General features: G+C 33.4%; 2 protein-coding genes across 4 annotated transcripts in view; both read right to left on the bottom strand.

The window, feature by feature from the left end:
• LOC134235891 (uncharacterized) overlaps positions 1 to 25,823 on the bottom strand; it is an 88,955-nt gene that overhangs the window by 609 nt on the left and 62,523 nt on the right. The window contains exons 1-7 of one of the 3 annotated variants that reach the window (XM_062718067.1): positions 15,977 to 16,034; positions 11,425 to 11,506; positions 9,175 to 9,351; positions 7,039 to 7,140; positions 6,806 to 6,860; positions 4,929 to 5,050; positions 2,415 to 3,768 (exon numbers count right to left, since the gene is read on the bottom strand). In XM_062718067.1, coding sequence (XP_062574051.1) covers positions 2,636 to 3,768; positions 4,929 to 5,050; positions 6,806 to 6,860; positions 7,039 to 7,140; positions 9,175 to 9,351; positions 11,425 to 11,485 — 1,650 coding nt within the window. In that variant the 5' untranslated portion in view covers positions 11,486 to 11,506; positions 15,977 to 16,034 and the 3' untranslated portion in view covers positions 2,415 to 2,635. Of the gene's footprint in view, positions 1 to 34; positions 221 to 381; positions 676 to 2,414; positions 3,769 to 4,928; positions 5,051 to 6,805; positions 6,861 to 7,038; positions 7,141 to 9,174; positions 9,352 to 11,424; positions 11,507 to 15,976; positions 16,035 to 25,823 lie in introns of those variants that run through there. The other 2 variants (XM_062718068.1, XM_062718066.1) reach the window with 2 other exon arrangements.
• LOC134235893 (mucin-3B-like) lies at positions 19,805 to 22,190 on the bottom strand. Its single transcript, XM_062718070.1, has 4 exons — positions 22,067 to 22,190; positions 20,827 to 21,120; positions 20,481 to 20,666; positions 19,805 to 20,369 (listed from the first exon to the last, which is right to left on the bottom strand). Exons 1-4 carry the CDS (start codon positions 22,122 to 22,124, stop codon positions 19,921 to 19,923), a joined length of 987 nt encoding a protein of 328 aa, XP_062574054.1. The 5' UTR covers positions 22,125 to 22,190; the 3' UTR covers positions 19,805 to 19,920.

Here is a 25,823-nt window from a genome sequence, read left to right as displayed (position 1 = left end):
TCCTGCCTTTGAATATTCCGCAATAATGTCTTACCAAATTGACAAATGTACGGATAAAAGAATGCTATTCCGCTGTGACAGGGGTAGTCGTGCCACATATAATGATCTGTGATCTTCAGTAGTCCGCAGTCCTCCGTCCCTCCCCCCGGGATCAGCAGGAAGCCAGTCTGGTGAGGACCCTGGTGAGGGCTCCAGTTATCATACGTCATCGTCTTGTCACCTACAATGTTAACCTTATGACATTTAATTATTATATAACAAATCATCTGAACATTTATCTAAATACATATATATATATACTAGTAGTTAAACACGGACCTTGAAATATTCATAAGTGGGATCGGGTGCCATGGAGGAATAAACATCTTCTGCAGAACTTACCTGACACCCACTCCCACCTGCCCTCGTGATGTTGATCTGACGCCCCGATCCAGAATCCGTCCTTGATGTTGTGATGGACCTGTCTGATCTTCTCTATGATGGAACCCTGCATCTCGGCATTCCGGATCTGCACCAGATCCCCGCCATGGCGCTGACAGCGCTCCCGCGCGTGCGGCCAGTCATGCTTGTCCAGGGAGATCTGCAGGCACGCAGAACCATGTATCCAGACGTACTGTGGGTCTAGAGCGATGTCCTTGGGACAGAGATTTCTTAAATCATCTAGTACAGCAAAAGCTGATAGGGGAGAAAAATGAAATGTTTTACTTCACGTAAGAGCATAGGCCTATAATGTACCACAGAATAGGCAAGACTCTCAATATCTCGTAATTCCGGGATTTCTGAGGTAAATGTTAATTAGATATATCTATAATGCTATTAAACATTTTACATTAAAACCCCGTAGTTTATCTATCAAAAATCACTTATGATTTGCATGTTTGATAGGACTGTTTATACTCCTTTTCTTAGTAGTAATTATTTCCAAAAAAAGCACATGCCCTGATCATCCGTTTTACCGAGAATTCGCGAATTGGTGCTTGTTTGATTAATATTTAAATTATATTATGATATGTTCTTTAAGAATTATTAAAAATCCATACTTATACATAAAAAAACATACAAAACAGATTATATTAATCGGAATTCATGATGTTGTTTAAACATTGTATGGAAAATTTGTAGTGATGTTTTTATTGACAATAAGTACATGATTTATTATAATAAGCCAAGTAATCAGTGGCTATTGAAAATTGTTGATTAGTTAAAATCTTAAAATGTTGGCTATCCGGACCCTGGTAGGACTTTTTTGAAATACAATCCATTAGTCAATTCAATGCACACTCTATGAATCTAGACTTTAATCACTGAAAGTTATAACGATTACATATATCAAAAGGTTTAATATTCAAAGTGAATAAATAAATGTGAGAAGTATTGCTGACTTCCGAAAGGTTTTCTATTTGTTTGTTTTATTTATTTTCATTCTTGAACCTATTGATGAATGAAATCTTCATAAATATTCCATCTTATATATGACTTTTTGAATCTGCAAAAGAAAGTTTATTGCTAAATTTTATTCTGAAATACAGTTCTCAACTCATTCAATTAAAAGAACTATATTACTAATAAATGCATCACTTACAATAAGAAAATGCCTAATTTAAATGCAATCCACGCTATCAAAAATTTGAAACGTTTAATAATGCTTTGCTTTAAAGTAAAAGATTTTTTAAAAAGATTGAAAATAGAATTTTTACCTTGTGAAATAAAAATAACAGTATATATCACAACATGACACCGTGAGGAGCCCATCATTTTTCTCACAAAGTGGATAACTGACCCGCTAACCCCGTGACGTCGTGTGGTGTGATGGTCCGATGTAAGTTTATCAATGGTATCACTTAACAGCACAACATTAATACTAATGATTGTTGTTTATGTAAACAGTAGTTTTTTATAATAAGAAATGAGAAATGACACATATAAACAACAACTTTATTTAGCAAACTTATTAATTAAATTATGTGCAAAAAAAAAAAAAAATATCAAATTACAAAGATATGATCACATGACGAAAGCTATAAAGTAACATTTGCTTTGGCGAGATTCTTTGCATATGATGTTGGACGAAATAATTTAAAAACTACTGAAAACATTTCCAATATAAGGCCTGATTTATTTTCAAATTGCAAATGCATTACATGTAAGTAGAAAGCAATTAACATTTGTGCAATGATAAACAACATATGAAAATTGACAATATGAAAATTATATACAAGTGTTGACCTTTTTTTCAATTATACATAGAAAGTACTCTATATCCTTTTGTTTTCATGGAATTAATTTCGGGCGAAATAAATTTCAGGAGGAGGACAAGATTTAAAAAAAATTCACATGAATAGTTTAGAATTTGGAAGTTATAGTATCTTTCAGGATGACAACCTTTTTCATGAAGTATTTCTACAAAGTTTTCCCGAAGGAAGGTAAAATAAATGTGTTGCCTCATTTCTTAAATTTTTTCTAACTCACACTTTGAGATAATATCTTTTTAAAAAAATTCTTCACCTTTCACACTGTGATAAAATATCGCTTTAAAACAAAAAAAATAACTATCTTTTTTTACTTTTGAAAACACAATAAACGTCTCTCCATGACAGGAACGTTTTTGTTTTATCCTGTTGTTCTGATAAAATCCTTAAGTCTGAGTTTGTAAAAACAGAGTAAGAGGATGGTCTTTTACATGGTCTTCAAAGACCTTTCCTTGTATTCTTTCTTCATAAAAGGTAGAAATTAGTTCTCTGTTTGCCTCTACGGTGAAGGCCGATTTTTGGCCTTCAGGACGGACGAGTTGAAGTATGGCATCAAGGTGGCAGTAACGCATCATCTTTTCCGGGTATAGACTGTAACAGGCATGGAAGGCAGAAATATAGAGAAAAGTATGCCAAAAGACGACAATCGTGTTTGTTTCTTTATAATCACCACTAAATGTTGATGTCCACATCTGTGTTATCTCCTCAGCTTTAAGAGTTTTTGTATATTTGTGTAGATTTGTGCCGTGCTGGAGGACGTTTTCTGAAATTGAAAAGTTGTCTGCAACATCAGATCTGAACATCGTTTCATCATAAAAACCAACCAAAACAATATAAAAAATGCATTCAAACAGATTTTTGTCTTCGTTTTCCAGGTCCTTGAAATGTTGTTTCATTGCCTGAAGTGGTCCATCATTTCCAGATAGCATAAGAGGTGCCATGGTGTGATCCAAATCCAGAAGATCAATTATAAGGTGGCCTCCAATCATGTCACAAGACTTTATATCTTTTAAATGTAATGATTTACAACTACATCCATCAGTAGTGCATTTCCGTTTCAATTCTTTTAAATGTGTTTCCACTCGAGTGTCTTTATGTCTTGAACTTGAATCACGTAATATTTTTTGCCTTTCAGGGAAAGAAATTCCAATCCCCTCTAAATCCTTTTTATAGGACTCAAATTCATCAGTGCGAAGTCCGATAATGAACTTAATATTTCTCTCCTTATCCTTAGCTGATTCAATGATCAAACGAAAATTCTCCAAAACGAGGTCTTTTTCACATGGATTATCATTCCATAAACCAAACCACCCATCAATATAATACACGGTGCTTTCAGAGAATTCAAAATTTTCAGAAACATCCAAGTACTTTATATTTTTCGATTTCATATTACGCTTCTCCGCAAATCCTGATGCTATTCCGTCCCCGACAGTAGAAACAGAATTGCCGAGCTTTCCAATTACATATAGAATGTTTTCAGAATGGAGAACGTGGATGCCATTTTTTATGTCCTCATCTTCAACAGAAAGATAACAATTATTGTTGAAAACGCATCATAGGTGAAAAATTTCAGTTCAATTCATTTTCTCTCTGATAAAGCATGCTGTTTAATAACAAAAACTACATAAAGTATTATGTAGTTTTAATCAAATACAATTATGTTCCTATTACAAGCATATATCACCTCAAGCAATTCACATCATGCAATATCGGAGTTAAAATCGAAATAAGCAACTGATATCTTTTTAATTTTGAAAATTTAAAAAACATGTTCTTTTTTATTCTTATGCAACAACTATAAGAAAAAAATCAATTCCTCAAATTTTCCCGAGGCATGAACACTTAGAATTTGCATTATAAAATTCTTTTAAATGGGAAATGTAATTTTTTAACACATGTGTTTCTGTATTCATAATTTTTGTATAAATCAGAATTTAATACTCAGTATTCAATAAATCTTTACAAACAAGCATTCTGGCAGCAGTGTATAAGAAATACCGTCTACAATATGGCTCGTATTTCAGACTAATCTAAATGTGTCTCGGGACAAATCCTCATCACAGTCAAAAATCCATACCATACCATCGCAATGTAGCATAAATTTGCGGAAGGAGAAACGCAAAAGGTTCATTAAAAGTCACCATTTCGTAAGTTCTATGCTCGATAAAATGACCTTGTCAGCAAATACAATTTATAGTTGAGTCAAATGCTGACTGATGTTTTTCATACGATAACTATTACTCCATTATTTAAACATTGAATTGACGACGGATTTTCCATTATTTCCCAATCGTGACAACGAGCGCACGGCGGGTGTGACCATAGAACTTACGAAATAATGATGTTTCCCATTAAGGTCTTTTTCAAGTAAAATATCCAAATATGAAACAGATAGGTCAGATTTATCTTTTCTCTCAAGCTCACTAGGATAAATCGTATCGACATAAGAATGAAGCTTACCATTGTTAACGAGGGAGTTTATTAAGACGTTTAGATTTTCGCAAGACAATATTTTATAAATTCTAAGGTCGATACAACGATGCCGATGCCTTTAGCAAATACAGTTTAAATTGACGTCAAATTTGACGTTGAATACAAACATTAGGACTTGATTAATGCGATTAATAAAAATGCCGCCCGTTTCTATTGGATGACATGATAACTAGGACCACTCACTTTCATCACTCCTTGGTCTAAGTTGACGATATGCCAAAACAATTACCACAACAACAAAGATCAGGACAACTGGAACTCCAATCCCGATCCCGAGGTCCAAGGCAGAAGTCTCCTCGTCGTCCCTATGAATTAATATTAACAGAATATTTATTGGATATGTTTAAGGAATCTCTGTCTAGTTAGTATAGTATGCCAGGGCATCAACGATAGTGGGAAACATGGGATAATTTGAATAACGGGCGAAGCCCGTGATGCATAAATAATCCCATGTTTTCCACTATCGTTGATGACCATGGCAAACTATACTAACTAGAAAGCGATTCCTTATATTTCAATTTCATTGTGAAATAAAATTGTAGATTTAGATTTTTAAAAATATGCAGACAAATATTGAAATTACACGATGACTCTCATGCCAATTTCAATAGTCCTCACCCACTGACGTCAAACACAACCTCAGCCGCATGAGATTTACATGCATATTTGGCCTCCTTTGCGTCAGACACAGAGACAAATGCGCACGAGATTTGCATGCGTATTAGGCCTCCTTAGCTCCCGACCTATCGACCTGCCTAATTCACATTCCAGTAGAATTATCAAGAAACCAACTCTGCTTACTTTCAAAGTGTTATCGCAGAGAAGAAAATTAGAAATGGAAATATTAATGCGACCTTAAAAAATAATTTGAGAGGATAATAGATGGAAATAACAAAAAGTATTCAAGCTCAAAAGTCCACTAAACAATACAGAATTTCGAGCAGAGGAAACACCTCCAAAACATCAGAGGTGGGATCAGGTGCCATTTTAAAGAGTGATCATTCATGATTAAATACTTTAACATGTATAAAATAGATAAATTTAAAATTATGAAAGAGTTGTAGGGATATCATAGGGTTATTGGACTTATATATGTGAGTATTATGGCTGTAATGTATGAGCTTTCGAGTGCATTTGTATATACAACGAGTGCCAATGTTCACCAAAATAAGTTCAATAACTCTTTTATTATATAGCAAAAACATTTCCACTTAATTAATATTAATTATTCCAACTAAAAAAACTCAAATTAATGATTTTTTTTTAGTATCGGTCTTCAATATAACGTCTGTCCTGTAAGTGTTTAATATCGCATCATTCCGATGACCCTACCAAGTGTTATGATTTGCTTTTAGGTTTTAATGGGTCTAATTTAATACATACTGGTTACATGTAAATTTTTGATTAATGATTTCAGTTTTGTGTAAAAATAAAAACATCTTACCTAGATGCCACTTCATTACTTTAATTTGACTCTGAGAATTTAATCAGACGACATTTTTTGTTTACAACGGGGCGTTCGATATTGAACGCTCGTATTCGGAATGTTTCGGGCATAATCATATACGTACATGTAAATCAAACTCAGCGTTCATAAAACGTGAAGATATTGAACGCTAAAATTCTTTCGACTTTCTGTAGTTTTTTTTTTTATTAGAAACTATTTATTAGCTACATAATAAACATATTTATTGGCTGGAGACGGTACATAACTTTAATAATTTTAGTCTATAAATATCGTTCTTTGTGATAATTAGAAGGAAAAAAATGTAATAAATATTTAGAATACAGTCGTGTATAACTCATTGCCGAAGGAAAAGAAAACATATCCCGTTTGTGCAGTTTAAACATTTTAACAAGATTTTAATGTTTAAAAAAGAAAAGAAATTGAAAAAAGAAAATTACAATTATTTAATTTAATTAAATAAAAGCAATGTTATCATTAAAATAGTTGTTTATTTACTTGTCATTTATTATGTTATTGTATATAATGTAATATGTTCTGTATATATTCTTAATTAAATAAATTCACTTGATCAATAAAAGATCGTCATTCTTACCTGGAACCAGATATGGAGGCTATAATGTTATCTGTGTCTCCAAAACACACTCGATCTATAATAATTAGTTAGTCCTTAATTTGGAATTGAGAGTGTATGGAAATTAAACCAAAATCGACAAACCAACTATCTGAACGCTTTTTTAAAATATCGAAGCCTCCGTGAATTCGAAAAATGCATAAAATAGATGCTTTTACATGTTAATGAATGATTTTTTTTAAAAGTGAATTTACATTTGTATACTTCATCACTTGTGTAGGTTGAGTTAGGACACCCTGTTCCATTGCATGAACTCCAGTGTAAATAACCAAAGTCAGTGAATATTGGACAAAAGCCTGCAATTGTAAAACAGATATTAAAAAAAATGATTTTTACGTTTTTAAAAGAAAATTAAAATATCTTGCACAAGCAGAGTGTTACCAAAATATGGGTGGACTAAATGCCCTATTTTGGATCTTTTTGTGACTCCTGTACCAAGCTGTAAATGAAGTGAATCCAAAATTTATCACAAACAATGGCAAGAGCTACGTATACAGTAAAACTCTGTTATAACGAAGTCACTGGGACGTATGAAATTACTTCGCTATATCCGTAATTCGTACTATCCATATAAGGATATTGTTAATATAAAGAACTATATGCGGTATATTGCATATATTTGCCCCCACAAAAGTCAAATTTTGAAAACTTCCTGAAATGTGCTGAATTCAATAAAATTGTAATGAGAAATATAAATTAACAGAAAATATTATAGTGTCAAAGCAGCGTATTCACAATTTTTGTTTTTATGACGTCACAAACTAGTCCGATTTTATATCCTTTTTCAGAAAGAGGACAAAATAGACAAAATTTCAGCAATTTTAGCTTTAAAATTTATAGAGCGCAAGTTTGTTCAGGAACAATATTGACATATTTCATTGATATTATCATTCTACACATTATATCAAAATATTGATCCTGAACACACATGCGCTCGGTGACTTTTACTCAAAATATCGACGTAATATGTACATTTTTCTCTAAAATTCATAAAAAACTTAAATTTACGTCATGTTTGTGACGTCATTACGTACATATGGCGTAATTTCTTATGAAAATATTCTGTGCTTTGAAGTCAGCATATACTCCTCTGTTTAAGAATTAATTAAATATATCTCCATCAAAGTTTGATTTGGGGGGCAAATATTGGTTATTACCGAATGAAGTTCTTTATATAGCTGGGGATCCAAAATAACTTCGCCATAACCATGAATTCGCAATATCCGTGTTTGTATGAGTTTTCTGTACTTGGTTATGTAAAGTGGAACATTTGAACAAAACAATGCTCTCTTGCCATGCATCAAAACTGAAGCAACGATACATGTCGTCTTAAGCATGAGATATTCATTAGAAAAAGATATAGATTTCATGTTAAATTTGTCAAAAATTTGTATGTTTAAAGACGTAGTTAAACTTTTAACAAATTTGTTATAATGACTAATTTTGTAATTTTCTTTTTCTTTGTTGTTTTTATGTTGGTTATGCTAAATACCGGGGTTAACTGGCAATTGTAAATGGGTATTGTTGGGAACTGTGTAATAAAAGATAAAAAAAAAAAAAAACCGATACATGTCGTCTTCCAGAATTTGACAAGTACCCGGCGTGTTTTTAGGGGCACATAATCAATATTTATAAGAGGCTGGGCTATCGATCGAAGTCATTGTTGACATCTCTCTATCCCCCCCTCTCTCTCTCCAAAATTCGAATTTTGTTTGGTCAATATGAAATTATTTTACAAATGTGATGACATGCATAACTAAAGCAACATTGAATTCGCTAAAACCTGAAAACGACAACCAAACACGCTCAAAGACATGACTTAGATCGAGGTCAGGTTGAAGAATATAAGATAACTGTTTTCACGAGTACACTCGCAGGTTGACATCACCTGACGAATTGTAATATTAAAATAATCAATCGAAGTAAAATCAAGGTTAACGCAGTCATAGCGTTTGTTTTGAACATATTTTTACGTTAAATTAAGTATGAGCACATGTTTGTTGGCTCTTCTCCTTTTAATAAAACATTTTGTTCAATATACAACTACAGTTTTCCTACGAATAGCTGACAAACATGCGCTGACTATGTATTAAGACGATCAAATGCGCATGACCCTGATTATCTATCGACATTCAAGAAATCTTCAGGCACCATGCCTTCGATATCTATTTAGTTTACCTCGAAAAAAGCGTTTTAAATTCACATCTGTACCATAAATACACGGTTAAGATATCGTTGATTTATATGATGAAAAAAAAATAAACATTTAATGAAACTTATATTTACAGCATTTTTTTCTGGCCAGTTAAGTCCACCCATTTTTCGTTTACCTTTTTCTATCTTTGTTCTTTCTACACAATTTTCTTTCACGGAAACTTTATTTTCAGTAAGAAAGCAGTGATAAACTTCCTTCCCCTGACAAAAGAATTTCGTCGATCTCTCCATCCACTCAGTTTCATTATACGGACATTTATTGACGTCTTGTGATTCAGAAGACGGGAATGCATCTGAAATTTATACATCCAATGGTCATATATCTGTTTAAAAATTCTTCTTAGTGATAAAAAATATTTCTTGTTGTAATAAGTTTTCTCTCTGTCTCTACCTGTGAATTAACGTTTTGATGTCCAATTAAGGAGCGTATTATCCACAATCAATTTTTAAACACACATATGTGTACTTTAATTATAGTTTTTACTTAATATATTTAGCTGATATGCTAACCTAGTATGGGGAAAAAGAAGTGAAAAAATTAAAACAACAAACAGTGATCAATATCAGAAATCTCCGTGAACTGTATTCATTTGTAAACAGGGTAATGTACGTATACAGGAAAATCCAGGGGTAGGATCAGGTGTAGGAGTAAACATTCCATATCAACAGTCTCGTTTAAAGTCATCATTTCGTAAATTCTATGGTCGATACAATGACCTTGTCAGCAAATACAATTTATCATTGAATGAAATGCTGACTGACGTTTTTCATATCAATTGTTAGTCCATTATTTATACACTGAATTGACCACGGATTTTTTCCGTTTTTTCCTGATTATGACAACGAGCACACGGCGGGTGTGACCGGTCGGCGGGGGGTGCTCACTCCTCCGTGGCACCTGGTCCCACCTCTGATGTTTCGGAGGTCCGTGTTTGCTCTGCTCTTGTTTTGTATATTTGTTTAATGGACGTTGAGATTGAATACTGTTCGTTATTTCCATATCCTTCTTATGGTCTCTTTTATGTCAAGTTCACTGGAGTATATCGAGTCGATACATAAAAAGGTATACATGAAGGATATGGAGATAGCGAACAGTATTCAATATCAAAGTCCATAAAACAATACAGAATAGTAGCAGAGCAAACACGGACCTCCGAAACATCAGAAGTGGGATCCTGGCATACTACCCAGAATCAATTTCAACTACCTTTTATAGTTCCATTGTTTATTTGAAATCTCATTTCTGAGTTAGCTCCGCTCATTTAATTAATAAACCAGTCCACTGGGACTGATGGTACTGCTTTCTGAGACTGCTTTAGATAGCTCTGCGACTGCTGTAGGACTACTCTTGGACTGTTGTAGGACAGCTCTGGGACCGCTGTAGGTCTGCTCTGAGACCGCTGTGGGAGAGCTTTAGCATGGGGACTGCTCTGAGACTGCTTTGTGTTAGGTTGGGTCTAGTCGGTACTTTATTTGCTGACAAGATCATTGTATCGACCACAAAACTTATGAAATGATGAATTTAAACGAGATTTTAAACAAAACTTAAACAATACGATATATCCTGGAGAGCTTTAGATAAAAGATTGCACAGAGTCTGACACATCTGTTTCATACTTGGATATTTTACTAAAAAGGAGTTAATGGTAATCTAACAGCCAAGCTATATGATAATCGTGATGACTTTAACTTTTCTTTCCTCATCTTCGGTACTTATGCAGCAATATTCCTTCATCACCTGCATACGGAGTATATATATCTCAGTTGATTCGATACGCAAGAGCATGCTCTACGTATGAAGAATTTCTTAAGCGTGATAAATTATTGACATTGATGAAACAAGAATATCAGCAGTCTCGTTCAATGTCATCATTTCGCAAGTTCTTTTATCTATACAATGACATTGTCAGCAAATTAAATTTATCATTAAGTCAAATGCTGATTGACGTTTTTCACACTAATATAATTGTTAGTCCATTGTTTGTACATTGAATTGTCGCCAGTTTTTTCCCCTTTATTTTCCGATCATGACAAGGAGCGCACGGCGGGTGTGACTGGTCAGCACGGGATGTTCACTCCTTCATGGCACCTGATCCCACCTCTGATGTTTCGGGGGTCCGTGTTTGCTCTGCTCCTATTTTGTATTGTTTTATGGACTTTGATATTGAATAATGTTTGTTATCTCGATATTCTTTTCTTAACATATTTTGTATTTTATCATTTCTGTTATATCGATCAAAGTTTGTAACCGTAACCTTTTTATAACAGACAAAATCAATAACGAATCAGGTGATACAAGACTCTGAAAGTATTTTTCTCGTTACAGTATTACTAGACATTTGTAGTTGAGAATAACAAATACTTACCTATCAGGTGAAATAAGGTCAGCGCAATAATGAAAGGCGAACTTAATTGAAAACCAGTCATTCTATATATCTGGTATTTTAACTAAAACGAAAGAAATGTTTACATTATATACTGAACAAAAAAAGGTATATATCTGAAAATATTTTGTTGTTCTTCAATTTGAAAGTAAAGGTTTACAATAAAACGTCCTATATAGGAGACACAAGAAAACATTGATGTAACCATCAATTGTCACCCGGAAAATATATAAAGTAAACTAAGGAAATGAATCTTGATCATCAAACCGCTTCAATGTGTGTGAAAAGGCGAGCGTCTAATTGATGGAGACGATAGTCGCCAATATTTAGAAAACTTATAGTCGGATAAAAATCAAACAAAAACGATACCATTTTAAACTTGATCAATTCTTCAAGTAAATGTTGGCTGCATAAAATATAAATTGAAGTTAAACACATGCATCACATATATTCAAAAAATTATCATTTTTCAATTTCAAAGTATAAAACACGAACTGTGCATGTAGTACGTTTTTATGCGAGAGATAAAATTCAATACTCTAAAAAAAGGTACCTGTCTTTTTTTCGATAGTAATTGATAAGCAACTTTATTAATTAAATATGAAAAAAATATATATTTACAGATTCACTTTATGGAAGTAAATATATTATGTATCTCGTAATTTGTAAAGGGAAAGAACATTCTGATTAATAATCTTTACAATGTTTAGAAAACCTTTAATTCTGAATAACTACTCCCATCCCAATCCCCATACACCAACACTTAAACTTATATGTACAGAGCAGCCCGGTCCTCCGGGCTGCAATAACCGACAGTCAATTGTGATAAAAAAAATCCTGATCATTCAAGCGTAACACCTTTTACCTCTTAGGGAATACAATAAGTAAAAGCATGTGCGCCAAAAAGCCAGACCACGAAACTTCATAAGAATCCTTACAAACAAAGATACATCGCAGGTTCCAGTAAATGTTCAACCAAGCCTCTTTCGTTACTTCTCACTAAAATATTGACAGTAGTGAAGGAAAAACTTCAAGAGTACTGTGCAACTATATACTCAAGAAGTGGTGTAAATCAGATGTGGATACTTAAAAATTCTAAAGACCTTTTGGACAATTTGAAATCACAAGACTTCACAAAAATCAACAGCTTAAAAACTTACGACTTTTCAACTTTATACACAACGATTCCCCACGACAAATTAAAATCCAGGCTTTTTGATATCATTGACAGCTGCTTCTTCAACAAAAATGGAACTCGTAAATTTACTTACCTCTTCATTGGTCATTTGAAAAATTATTTTGTTAAAACAGATTCTGATTGCACACATAAGTACTCTGAAGTTGACATCAAGAAGATGCTTGAGTTTCTGATTGACAATATCTATGTGGTTTTCGGAGACCAGGTATTCCAACAATCTATTGGAATTCCCATGGGTACAAATTGCGCTCCGTTATTAGCAGACTTATTTTTATATTCATATGAAGCAGAATTTATACAAAATCTTATGCATGAAAAGAAGAAAACACTTGCTGTGGCCTTCAACTCGACATTTAGATATATCGACGACGTATTGTCAATTAATAATGATAATTTCCATTCCTACGTCGATACGATATATCCTGGTGAGCTTGAGATAAAAGATACCACAGAGTCCGACACTTCTGCTTCATACTTAGATATTTTACTTGAAAAAGACACTAATGGTAATCTAACCAAGCTATATGATAAACGTGATGACTTTAAGTTTTCTATCGTCAACTTCCCTTACTTATGCAGCAATATACCTTCATCACCTGCATACGGAGTATATATATCTCAGTTGATTCGATACGCAAGAGCGTGCTCTACGTATGAACAATTTCTTAAACGAGGTAAATTATTGCCAAGCAAGTTGATGAAACAAGAATATCAACAGTCTCGTTTTAAGTCATCATTTCGTAAATTCTATGGTCGATACAATGACCTTGTCAGCAAATACAATTTATCATTGAGTCATATGCTGACTGACGTTTTTCATACCAATTGTTAGTCCATTATTTATACACTGAATTGACGACGGATTTTTTTCCGTTATTTCCTGATCATGACAACGAGCACACGGCGGGTGTGACCGGTCGGCAGGGGATGCTCACTCCTCCATGGCACCTGATCCCACCTCTGATGTTTCAGAGGTCCGTGTTTGCTCTGCTCTTATTTTGTATATTGTTTAATGGACGTTGAGATTGAATACTGTTCGTTATCTCCATTTCCCATCCGTACAATTCTTAGCGCAGAAAATCCATGGCTTTAGTCCTCAAGGAAAATCTAATATTTGGTTAGATTTCTGCGTTTTTTTAAAATGCCCTGATTGTCCAAAAATAAAAGTGAACGTCCATAGGGATGCTCCAAGCAGGCATGTCCCAAAACGCTGTAGCAGCGACTCATGAACGACTCAAAAGACAATTAGCTTTCTCTGGAAACGATTCAAGATCACTGGATCTAGTGTTAACCGGCCCCACAATGGAAGACATAGAGCTACCACCCTAAGTGAGGACCGTCAAATTCGATTGCGATAAAAATTTAACTGCGGTATATTCTTCTCACAATGCTTTAAAGATAATCGGCACAAGAAATTGGTCACAGCATCACTTGCGCTTTCGATCGCAAGACTAGTTCAAAGAACTTTTCAGTTATGAGTCTCGTTTAATTTGAATTTTGCCGATGGAAGAACCCGTGTCTGGAGGAGACGTGGAGAACGTAATGCTGGTTGTTGTGTGACGGAAGTAGACAGATTCTGGTGTTGTAGTATAATGGTTTGGGGAGGAATTCGTGGAGGAAACAGCCTGTTTTAGTGAAGGGTTCGTCGACGGCTCAAAGATACAGAGATGAAATTCTCACTCTAGTTGCACTAACGTATCTTCGCAACAATTGTCCTGGTTTAACATTTCAGCAGGAAAACGCAACAGCACGCACGGCTCAAACAACCATAGATTTTATGACTTAAAACAATGTAGATGTTCTTAACAGGCCGGTAAAATCTCCGGATCTCTCGCAAATTGAATATGTTTTGGATGAGTTGGGTAGTAAAGTAGGGATACAAAGACCCCAGCCACAAAGTCTCTTGAACTGGCGACTAGATCAGGAAAGGATTAATATCCCAGGACACGTGATTCGACGATATGTTAATAGAATCATTCATTACTACGAGTGTGGGATAGTGAAATCCCACCGAGGGGACAAGATTCACAGTCTAGGACGAGGCTTTGCCGAGTCCTAGACCGTGAATCTTGGCCCCGAGGTGGAATTTCACTATTCCCACACGAGTATGTAATGAATGATTATTTTTCTCGCATAATTTGCAATATTACGGCCTATCAATGACGTCGCCATGATGGGGCTAGAAAAATATTTTTAATTTTCAATCTAATTAAAAATCTGAATGCACCATCGGAGAGAACATACCTTAAAATGCTTTACACGTAGTGTAAACTGGTAAAATAATTTTCAGTCCGTGTAAATTAATCAGAAAGATAAAAAACTTATCTCTCCGACAGCGTAAAAGAAGAATCATTCCGCGATCTAAAAATAGTGCCATTAAAAAAGTGAAAATACGACAATATTTTGAATGAAAATAAGTTTAATATTGATAAGTTAAATGACAACAGTTTAATTTTGTGTTATATTTTTTTTTACATTGTTACAATTTCTTTATATAATGACGGAATGTTTACGTTATCGTTCGTGGCGTAGTAATACACAGTGTAAGACAGAAAAATCTCACACTGCTGTCTCACATCGGACAAGTCAATCTTATACTGGTGATTATGCGAGAAACATGTATCCTCTATGCGTCGCAGATGTGTCGCAGTGTTTAGCGCAGGCGGTGTTCGTACAGGATATTGACTTTTGCAATGCAATTAAAACCCCAGGGTAGACCAAAGATCTCTTCTCAACCCATGTGTGCATTAAAATAACATTTTTAAAAAGAATATTGTCAGACAGTGGTATCTTGTTATTATAACCAAATAATGTTTCTATACCTTTCAATAAAAAAAAAATAATTTCTACTATACCTTTCTTTTTTGTTCAGTACATAAATTATAATATTTAATTCATACCTTCAACGGAGATTATTGGAAGTTGTCTAAGAAAATATTACAATTCTAAGAACACATTGATGTTTATCATATTATTATCTGTCTCTTTGGCCGCTCATGTATCAAATGAATTAATTAAAATTGTGATAAAAAATAAGAAATTAGTATAATGAATGGTGATTGATAAAATAAAGTTAGATAAGTTTTACTTAATATCCTTTTTCTCCTTCGTAAAAGATCTGTTTTATATGATTTCTTTTAATTTTGATACTTTATACGTTTATTTACTAAAAGAAATATTAAAGGAAAAATGTTATCTAACAGTTATAAATCATCAAATAATCGGCCTATTTTAGGAATTGATAAATCAAAAGTAGAATTAAACTCAGTTTTAAGTCATTTGTTGATAGCTTATGTTTATTATTTAATCTTTTATAACTTTTAAGGTAATACTTACACTAAAATGGCCCAATCCATAAAAAGAAATAATCAAAGAACGAGTGTCACACGAAATAAGACTGAACAACTTGGTGTTTTAAAATTAGAGTAGGAATTTACGTTTGTCTATTTTTAAACTTGTGCATTAACTTGGTTTTAAATGTGAAAATATTGATTAAAGATTCGAAAATGAAAGTTGAAAATCCGTAATCTTCGAGGACTATAAATAAAAAAAATAGGAAAAAGGAACGATAGTCGATCAACAAACATTTTAGCAACAAGTAATATTAAATTTGTATTTAAGTAAACTTCCAATATAAATGTTTATAGTCTTATTATTTAAGCGAATCAAAAGAAATTTAAGTTGTTTTCAAACAGGTGCAAGTGTCCTGAACGAGGTTGGATTCTGCTATCAAAAGTATTAAGGTTTTTTTTACTCTGTATATTTTATAAATCTTCACACATACAAGTAGCTCAATTAAAATCCAGAACACAAAATGGGGATGGAGGGGGGGGGGGGGGGTAATGTGCTTCTCTTGGTTCTTCGGAGCAGGAAAGCTGAAACTTATGTGGAAACATCCTTGGATAGTGTAGATATTAAATTGTTTAAATCATGACCCCCGTGGGTAAAGCGGGACCAAAACAGGGAATCCATGTTTTACATAGAAATATATAGAACAATCTTTAAAATTCTTCTTCTCAAGAACCACTGGGCTAGGAAAGCTGAAACTTTAATAAAAGTATAAAATCCTCGGGTAGTGTAGATTCTAAAGTTTTAAAATCATAAAAGGGAAGGGGGAGTGGAGTGATAAGTATAGCAAGTGGGGGAATCTGATAAAGAACTGCATCACCCAAGCTACTCAGGTGAGCGATGTGGCCCATGTGCCTCTTGTTTTGCCTTTACTTCGCACTAGGGGTCATTGAGCATTGAGGGATCTTTGTCGTACCAACGTCTGTCATAACACTTGGGGCTTCAGTTTTTAAGTTCTCAATCGAAGGATCCGCAAATTTCACTTCAAAATGCCGAGCACATGACGAAGAAAGAGTTGCTTCCAATTTTTTATCGACTTAGGTCAGTCGCGACCCAGGTTCTAATCAAGCCCTTCTGATCACGAAGCGAGTGCTCCACCGACTGAGCTACCGTGAACGCAAAATAAAAAAGTGTTAAAAATAAAAACAAAAAGTTCCGTTTTTTAATTGAATTTATTTTGATTTATAATCTTCTAAAAAAACGTATAGTAGGAACAATACCCTAAAGATTGTAGGTTAATTTTATCAGACAATTGTTTTTTAGAAAAAAATTGGTTCCTTTGAGTAAAATGCGTTATTTTAAGCGCAATTATTAACTTTACCGCTATTCTACAAATCAGGCGTTTTGATAGGGGATGTGAACTCGTGGGATCCAGATTGTTCAAATGCATTTTCGGGTGTCTGTACTGTTAAACAGGCGTCAGATCCTACCTCTGGTGATTTCAAAGTTCAATGTAACACCACAAAACTTCACAAATGACATATGGGCATACAGTGTACTAGACAGTTATCAAGCTCAGAAGCTCACAGAAACAACTCGTAACTGGAACTCGTAAATTTACTTACCTTGTCATTGGTCATTTGCAAAATTATTTTTAAAAATCATTCTGCTGATTATACACACAAGTACTCTGAAGTTGACATAAAAAAAAAGATTGAGTTTTTTTTATTTGCAGTATCTATGTGCAGTATGTGATGTTTGGAGACAAGGTCTTCCAACAATCAACTTGAATCCCCAAGGGAACCAATTACGCCTCGTTATAAGCAGATCTATTTTGAAATTAATATGAAGAAAAAATTCTGCAAAATTGTGTACATAAAAAGAAAAAAAAACACTTGGTATTTATATATATATTCCAGAGTTTGAGATAAAAGAGACCACAAAGACTGACACATCTATTTCATATTTTGATATTTCCTTAAAACGTTAATGGTTATTTAACAACAAAGCTCTATGATAAAAATGATGACTTTAACTTTTCTATCGTCAAAGGCCCCTTCTTATGCAGCAAGATGCCTTCATCACCTTCATATTGAGTTCATATTTCTCAGTTGATTCGATAAGCAAGAACATGCTCTACGTGCTCTTGTGAACAATTTCTGAAATGAGGTAAATTATTGCCAAACAAGCTGATGAAACAAGAATTTCAACAGTATAATTTTCAATCATCATTTCATAAGTTCTATGGTCGATACGATGACCTTGTCAGCAAATACAATTTATCATTGAATCAAATGCTGACTGACATTCCTTATACTTATTTTAGTTTATTATTTCTACGCTGAATTAAATACGATTTTCCGTTCTTTCCCGATTATGATAATGATCACATGGCGGGTGTGACCTGTTGGAAGGGAATGTTTACTCCTCCATGGCACCTTATCCCACCTCCAATGTCTTAGAGATCTGTGTTTGGTCTGCTCTTATTTTGTATTGTTTCATGGGCTTTTGATATTAAATACTGTTCGTTATCTCCATATGTTTCACAATACAAACTGGGGGAAGAGCATATGCGAACCTCAGAAACATTAGAGGTATAATTCGGTGCAATAATTGAAGAGTAAGCATCCCTTTTCAACCATTCACATCCACCTTGTGTTCCTTATTGAAATTTTTAATTTGTAAAGCAACCATGGATTTTTTTAAAATTTCGTTTTAGTGTACAATCAAGTTTATTTATATACACAGAAAAAAAATCATTTTTATTTCCTTAAAGGTACTTGGACACAGATTTGAAGTTAATATTTTCTCATTTTTTCTGTATAATATCACGAATTATATAATTTAATAGCATTTCACACAAAAATTAATTAAAAATCTTATTTCATTTAAAAGTTATTAAAACTTTAAATGCACTTTCACAAATTTTAACTTTATTCTTAATCCTTAGGAAAAGTGGCAATTTTGATGTGTTTTAATGAGAAATATTAAAACTTTTATCAAGAAAAATAATTTCATTCAGAGTAGAAATGTTAGAAAGCAAAACACCTTCACAAGTATCGTCATTCCCAACTAAGAGATGCGTACAGATTTTTAGCAAATCGAGCACACTCGTGTTATGTACACAGTATTTGTAAACAGGGCTCGAGTTCTGATATTGTTTATATTTAGAATTCACCGGGTGCGTTCACAGTCTGCTTACCACAACTGTACGGACTGACAATATATTGTGTGTTTGTTTTGCTATCGAACGTGTCTACTCTGAATTTTCTGGATAATAGTATTAATAATTTTTCCTTTATACAAAACGAGATTGCCACTTTTCCTAAGGATTAAGAATAAAATTAAATTTGTGAGAGTGCAAGGATATGTCAATCAAACCCGCCGAAAAATTTGAAATTTCAATATCTTTTAAACGAAATAAGATTTTTAATTAATTTTTGTGTGAAATGCTATTAAAATATATAAGTCGTAATATTATAGAGAAAATAATAACTTCAAATCTGTGTTCAAGTACCTTTAAAATGAGGTTTCCAATATGGAATTTAAAAATGTAACGGCGTAGGGGAGCAAGGAATTGAAATTGGAAGTGGACATTTAAAATTGGCATTGAAAAAAAATTAGCCGTGAATGTTGTTGAAATGCTATTCATATGGATTTTAGTACATGTACTTGCTTTCATATTACATATATATTTTCACTAAATATCGTACATACTGACACAGATATAGAAATCCATATTTCAGATAGCATACTAAAGACATTTACATGTAGTAGCATTTAAAGGAAGAAGTGATAATCTCTAGAATTGCTTGCTATTTTAGGATTTCTTTCCCAAGTATCTCAATAATGACCATTTCATTTTCAATAAGCGATGAGAAAAAATGTTTTATTCATTTGTTGTTTGTAGCATGACATTGTTTTCTAAAGAACATAGTAAAAGTGCAGATGTTTAATATTTTCAAATTTTGATGAAAAAAATTCTACAATCTTTATCCTATAATGATCATGCCCTCTGGTTCACTCTTTGCTGTCGTGGTTGAAGTTTGACCTTGCTCTGTGACTAGTATCTCTAATTCTTCTGTGGTCAGTTTAGGATTTCCCTCAGATGTGATTTTGTTCGAAATTAAACTGATTCCATTTGTTTTCTCAGTCATGGTGAACTTGGATGTTAATAGAGAGAGAAGTGTGATCTTTGTTGACGTTAAAGACTTTGTTGTCATTGCTGGAATAGACGAAACTTCTTTTGTTGTTGAACTTTTAATACTTGTAGAATGTGTTGCTGATGATGTTGACTCTGTCACTTTTGGTGTAAAATTCGGTTTTGTAGTTGATATCGTTGAAGAATGTGTCGTTGTTTTTGTTAGTTTTGTTGTAGTTACTGCTGAGGTTGGTTTAGGAGTTGGTGTTGTTTCTGGTCTTTGTGTTGTTTGTGGTATATCTTGAATTCATAAAAAAATAAGTCATTTTTAAGTAATACTAAAACATGATGACGTAACATAAGGTTTTATCATTTTTTCCTGCCTTAGAATATTCCGAAATAATGTCTCACCAAATTGACAAATGTACGGATAGAAGAATGCTATTCCGCTGTGGCAGGGGTAGTCATGCCACATATAATGATCTGTGACCTTGAGTAGTCCGCAGTCCTCCGTCCCTCCCCCCGGGATCAGCAGGAAGCCGGTCTGGTGGGGACCCTGGTGAGGGCTCCAATTATCATAGGTCATTGTCTTGTCACCTGCAATGTTAACCGTATAACATTTAATTATTGTACAACACATCATTTGAATATTTCTATATATACATATATATATACTAGTAGTTAAACACGGATCTCAAAAATATTCATAGGTGGGATCGGGTGTCATGGAGGAATAAACATCATCTACCGAACGTACCTGACACCCACTCCCACCTCCCCTCGTGATGTTGATCTGAAGCCCCGATCCAGAAGCCCTCCTTGATGTGGTGGTGGACCTGTCTGATCTTCTCTATGATGGAACCCTGCATGTCGGCATTCCGGATCTGCACCAGATCCCCGCCATGGCGCTGACAACGCTCCCGCGCGTGCGGCCAGTCATGCTTGTCCAGGGAGATCTGGAGGCACGCAGAGCCATGTATCCAGACATACTGTGGGTCTAGAGCGATGTCCCGGGGGCAGAGAGTTCTTAAATCATCCGGTACGGCCAAAGCTGATAGGGGAGAAAAATGAAATGTTTTACTTCACGTAAGAGCATAGACCTATAATGTACTGATGTACTGATGTACTAATGAACAGAATAGGCAAGACTCTCAATATCTCGTAAGTTCCGGGATTTCTGAGGTAAATGTTAATTAAATATATCTAAAATGCTATTAAACATTTTACATTAAACCCCCCATAATTTATCTATCAAAAATCATTTATGATTTGCATGTTTGATAGTACTGTTTATACTCCTTTTCTTAGTAGTAATTACTTTTTGTTTCAAAATAGCACATGCCCTGATCACCCGTTTTACCGAGAATTCGCGAATTGGTGCTTGTTTGATTTATATTTAAATTATATTATGATATGTTCTTTAAGATTTATTAAAAAATCCATACTTATACATAAAAAATATACAAAACAGATTATATTAATCGGAATTCATGATGTTGTTTAAACATTTTATGGAAAACTTGTAGTGGTGTTTTTATTGACAATAAGTACATGATTTATTATAATAAGCCAAGTAATCACTGGCTATTGAAAATTGTTGATTAGTTAAAAACTTAAAATGTTGGCTATCCTGCCCTTGGTATAACTTTTTTTGAAATACAATTCATTAATTAGTCAATACAATGCGCACTCTATGAATCTAGACTTCAATCATTGAAAGTTATAACGATTACAAATATCAAAAGGTTTAAGATTCAAAGTGAATAAATAAATGTGAGAAGTATTGCTTACTTACGAAAGGTTTTCTATTTGTTTGTTTTATTTATTTTCATTCTTGAACCAATTAAAAGAACTATATTACTAATAAATACTTCACTTACAATAAGAAAAATGCCTAATTTAAATGCAATCCACGCTATCAAAAAATTTGATACTTTTGATAATGCATTGTTTTAAAGTAAAAGATTTTTTAAAAAGATTGAAAATAGAATTTTTACCTTGTGAAATAAAAATAACAGCATATATCACAACATGACACCGTGAGGAGCCCATCATTTTTTTCTCACAAAGTGGATAACTGACCTGCTAGCCCCGTGACGTCGTGTGGTGTGATGGTCCGATGTAAGTTTATCAATGGTATCACTTAACAGCAAACATTAATACTAATGATTGGTGTTTATGTAAACAGTAGTTTTTATAATAAGAAATGAGAAATGACACATATAAACAACAACTTTATTTAGCAAACTTATTAATTAAATTATGTGCAATAAAAAATATTTAAATCACAAAGATATGATCACATGACGAAAGTTATAAAGTAACAATTGCTTTGGCGAGATTCTTTGCATATGATGCAGGACAAAATAATTTTAAAACTACTGAAAACATTTCCAATATTTATTTGATTTATTTGCAAATTGCAAATGCATTACATGTAAGTAGAAAGCAGTTAACATTTGTGCAATGATAAACAACATAAAGACAATATAAAAAATATATACAAGTGTTGACCTTTCTTCAATTATACATAGAAAGTACTCCATATTCTTTTGTTTTCATGGAATTAATTTCAGGAGGAGCACAAGATTTAAAAAAAAAACAATCCACATGAATAGTTTAGAATTTGGAAGTTATAGTCTCTTTCAGGATGACAACCTTTTTCATGAAGTATTTCTACAAAGTTTTTCCCGATGGAAGGTAAAATTAATGTTTGCCGCATTTCTTAATTTTTTCTCTAACTCACACTTTGAGATAATATCTTTTTAAAAAACTCTTTCACCTTTCACACTGTGATAAAATATAACTTTAAACAATAAATAGATTCACTTTTTTTTTACTTTAAAAACACAATAAACGTCTCTCCATCAAAAGAACGTTTTCTTTTTATCCTATTGTTCTTATAAAATCCTTAAGACTGGGTTTGAAAAAACACAGTAAGAGGATGGTCTTTTACATGGTCTTCAAAGTCCTTTCCTTGTATTCTTTCTTTATAAAAGCTTGAAATTAATTCTCTGTTTGCTTCTACGGTAAAGGCCGATTTTTGGCCTTCTGGACGGACGAGTTGTAGTATGGCATCTAGGTGGCAGTATCTCATCATCTTCTCAGTGTATAAACTGTAACAAGCATGAAACGCAGAATATAAAGAAAGATGTGCCGAAAGACATCGATTTCATTTGATTCGTTATAATCACCGCTTAATGTTGATGTCCACATTTGTGTTATATCCTCAGCTTTAAGAGTTTTTTTTTGTATATTTATTAAGGTTGATGCCTTCCTGTAGGAAGTTTGTTGAAATTAAAAATTGGTCTGCAACATCAGATCTAAACTTCTTCTTATTATAAAATCCAATCAAAACAATATAAAGAATGCATTTAAACAGATCGCTGTATTCGCTATCCAGTGCCTTGAAATGGTCTATCATTGTCTGAAGTGGTCCTTTGTTTAAATCTACCAAATCATGTGCCATAATGTGATCCAAACCCAAAAGATCAACTATAAGATGGCCTCCAATCAAGTCAATGGACTCTATATCTTTTGAGCTTAATGACTTACAAGAACATCTATCGGTAGTGCATTTCCGTGTTACGTTCTTAAAATGTCTTTTTACTCGAGTGTCTTTATGTTTTGAATAGGAATCACGTAATATTGTTTGTCTTTCAGGGAAAGAAATTCCAATCTCTTCTAAGTCCTTCTTATAGGACTGATAAACATCAGTGCGGAACTCAATAACGAACTTTATATATTTCGCTTTATCCTTGGCTAACTCAATGATCAAACGAAATTTCTCCAAAACGAGATCTTTTTCACAAGGATTATCATTCCATAATCCAAACCATCCATCAATGAAATAGACTCTATTTGTAAAAGAAGCAAAATTTTCAGAAATATCCAAGTATTTCTTTTTCTCAGGAGTCATATTATGCTTCTCAGCAAAATTTGACGTTATCCTCCACCCCACTGTAGAAACAGAATTCCCGAGTTTCCCAATGACGTTAAGCATGCTTTGAGAATGGAGAACGTTGATGCCATTAACTATGTCCTCAGCTTGAATAAAAAGAATAACCTTTTCAAAAGTGTTTTGAAGCAATATAAATCAGTCAATTTATTATTTTATTAATTTTGTGAATATTTTTTATGATGCCAAATTAATTGTTACTAGTTTCGATTTGAAGGTCATAGGAGACAGAGACCTGGATATATTAAATTACGTAGGGGAATAAGTTCATATAAGGAGATAAAAAAGGCCGATTTTTAGTTGTATTCTTAAAGTCATAATTTCATAAGTTCCATGGTCGATACAATGACCTTGTCAGCAAGTACAATTTATCATTGAGTCAAATGCTGACTGACGTTTATCATACTAATTGTTAGTTCATTATTTATACACTGAATTGACGACAGATGTTTCCGTTATTTCCCGATCATGATAAGGAGCATAGGGCGATTGTGACCAGTCAGCAAGGGCACTCCTCCATGAGACCTGATTCAACCTCTGATGTTTCAAAGTCCATATTTGTATTGTTTTATGGACTTTGATACTAATAACTGTTCGATATCTTCATATCCTTCATTGTTCAAGATATGGAAGGCACTGTCTATCAAAATTACTCAAGTGTGAAAAATAACTTCTTTTCTTACATCAGTAATTGATGTCATAAATTGTGCAATGTTGTTAAAACTGTGTACAATCACACTTGAAAACAATTTTGTCCCGTTTTAAATTCGCCCAATCATAAGAAATTATACTGTATTCTTTAAATTCTCTCCGTTTTAAATTCGCCCCAGCAAAGGATAGGGCGAATGGAGCGACAATAAAACGCGTGCGAAAATTTCTCTGTATATAGTATATAATCGTCAAACATATTACTCTTTTTTATAAAAGGTGTCCTTTTTCAACTAAAAGCTTTTAATAACAACTCCAAAACGAACTGTCTAAAAATTTGTATATATATGAATTACTGCATGTACAAATTCTGCTACTAAAGCAGAGCAAATACGGACCTCCACAACATCAGAGGTGAGATCAGCTTAAACAGAAAAGTTAAAGATTTTCGAACATTCTTTGAAAATGCAAAGTTTTGTTACAATTAATTTTGTTTAAAAACATTCTGAATGCACACACAAGTACTCTGAAGTTGACGTAAGAAAGATGCTTGAGTTTCTGATTGACAGTATCTATATGGTTTTGGAGACCAGTAGCCCGTTTCCCAAAAGAACTTACTACTAAGACCAAAAAACTTCATTTTAATGTAAAACTTTGCAAAATTAATGAGTTGTTTAAAATTGCTAACTGAAAATATCTTTCCACATACCCTTTTAAAAATATTAAAACTGTTCTATTTCAATATACTAGTAAATACGAAAGTTATGACCAAATCACATTTTGGTCTAAATCTTAAGATCTTTTGTAAAACGGGTCCATTATCTTCCAACAATCTATTGGAATTCCATGAGTGCCAATTGCGCTCCGTTATTAGCAGACCTATTTTTATTTTCATATGAAGCAGAATTTGTGCAAAATCTTATGCGTGAAAAGAAGAAAAGTCTTGCTATGACTTTCAACTCGACATTTAGATATATCGCAACGTATTTTCAATTAACAAATGCTAATTTCCATTTCTTTGTGGATACGATATGTCCTTTTAAACTTGAGATAAAAGATACAGGAGAGCCTGCCACGAAAGTTTCATACTTGGATATCTTACTCGATCTTACTTTTCTGTTAACGTAACAAAATTGACAAGTTGATCA

Source organism: Saccostrea cucullata, unplaced genomic scaffold (assembly GCF_032062105.1).
Source record: "Saccostrea cucullata isolate Sc308-1 unplaced genomic scaffold, CSIRO_AGI_Scuc_v1 ctg337, whole genome shotgun sequence".
Classification (NCBI taxonomy): Eukaryota; Metazoa; Mollusca; class Bivalvia; order Ostreida; family Ostreidae; genus Saccostrea; species Saccostrea cuccullata.
Note: the sequence above shows the minus strand (reverse complement) of the source record. Positions and strands in the feature narration are given on the sequence as shown.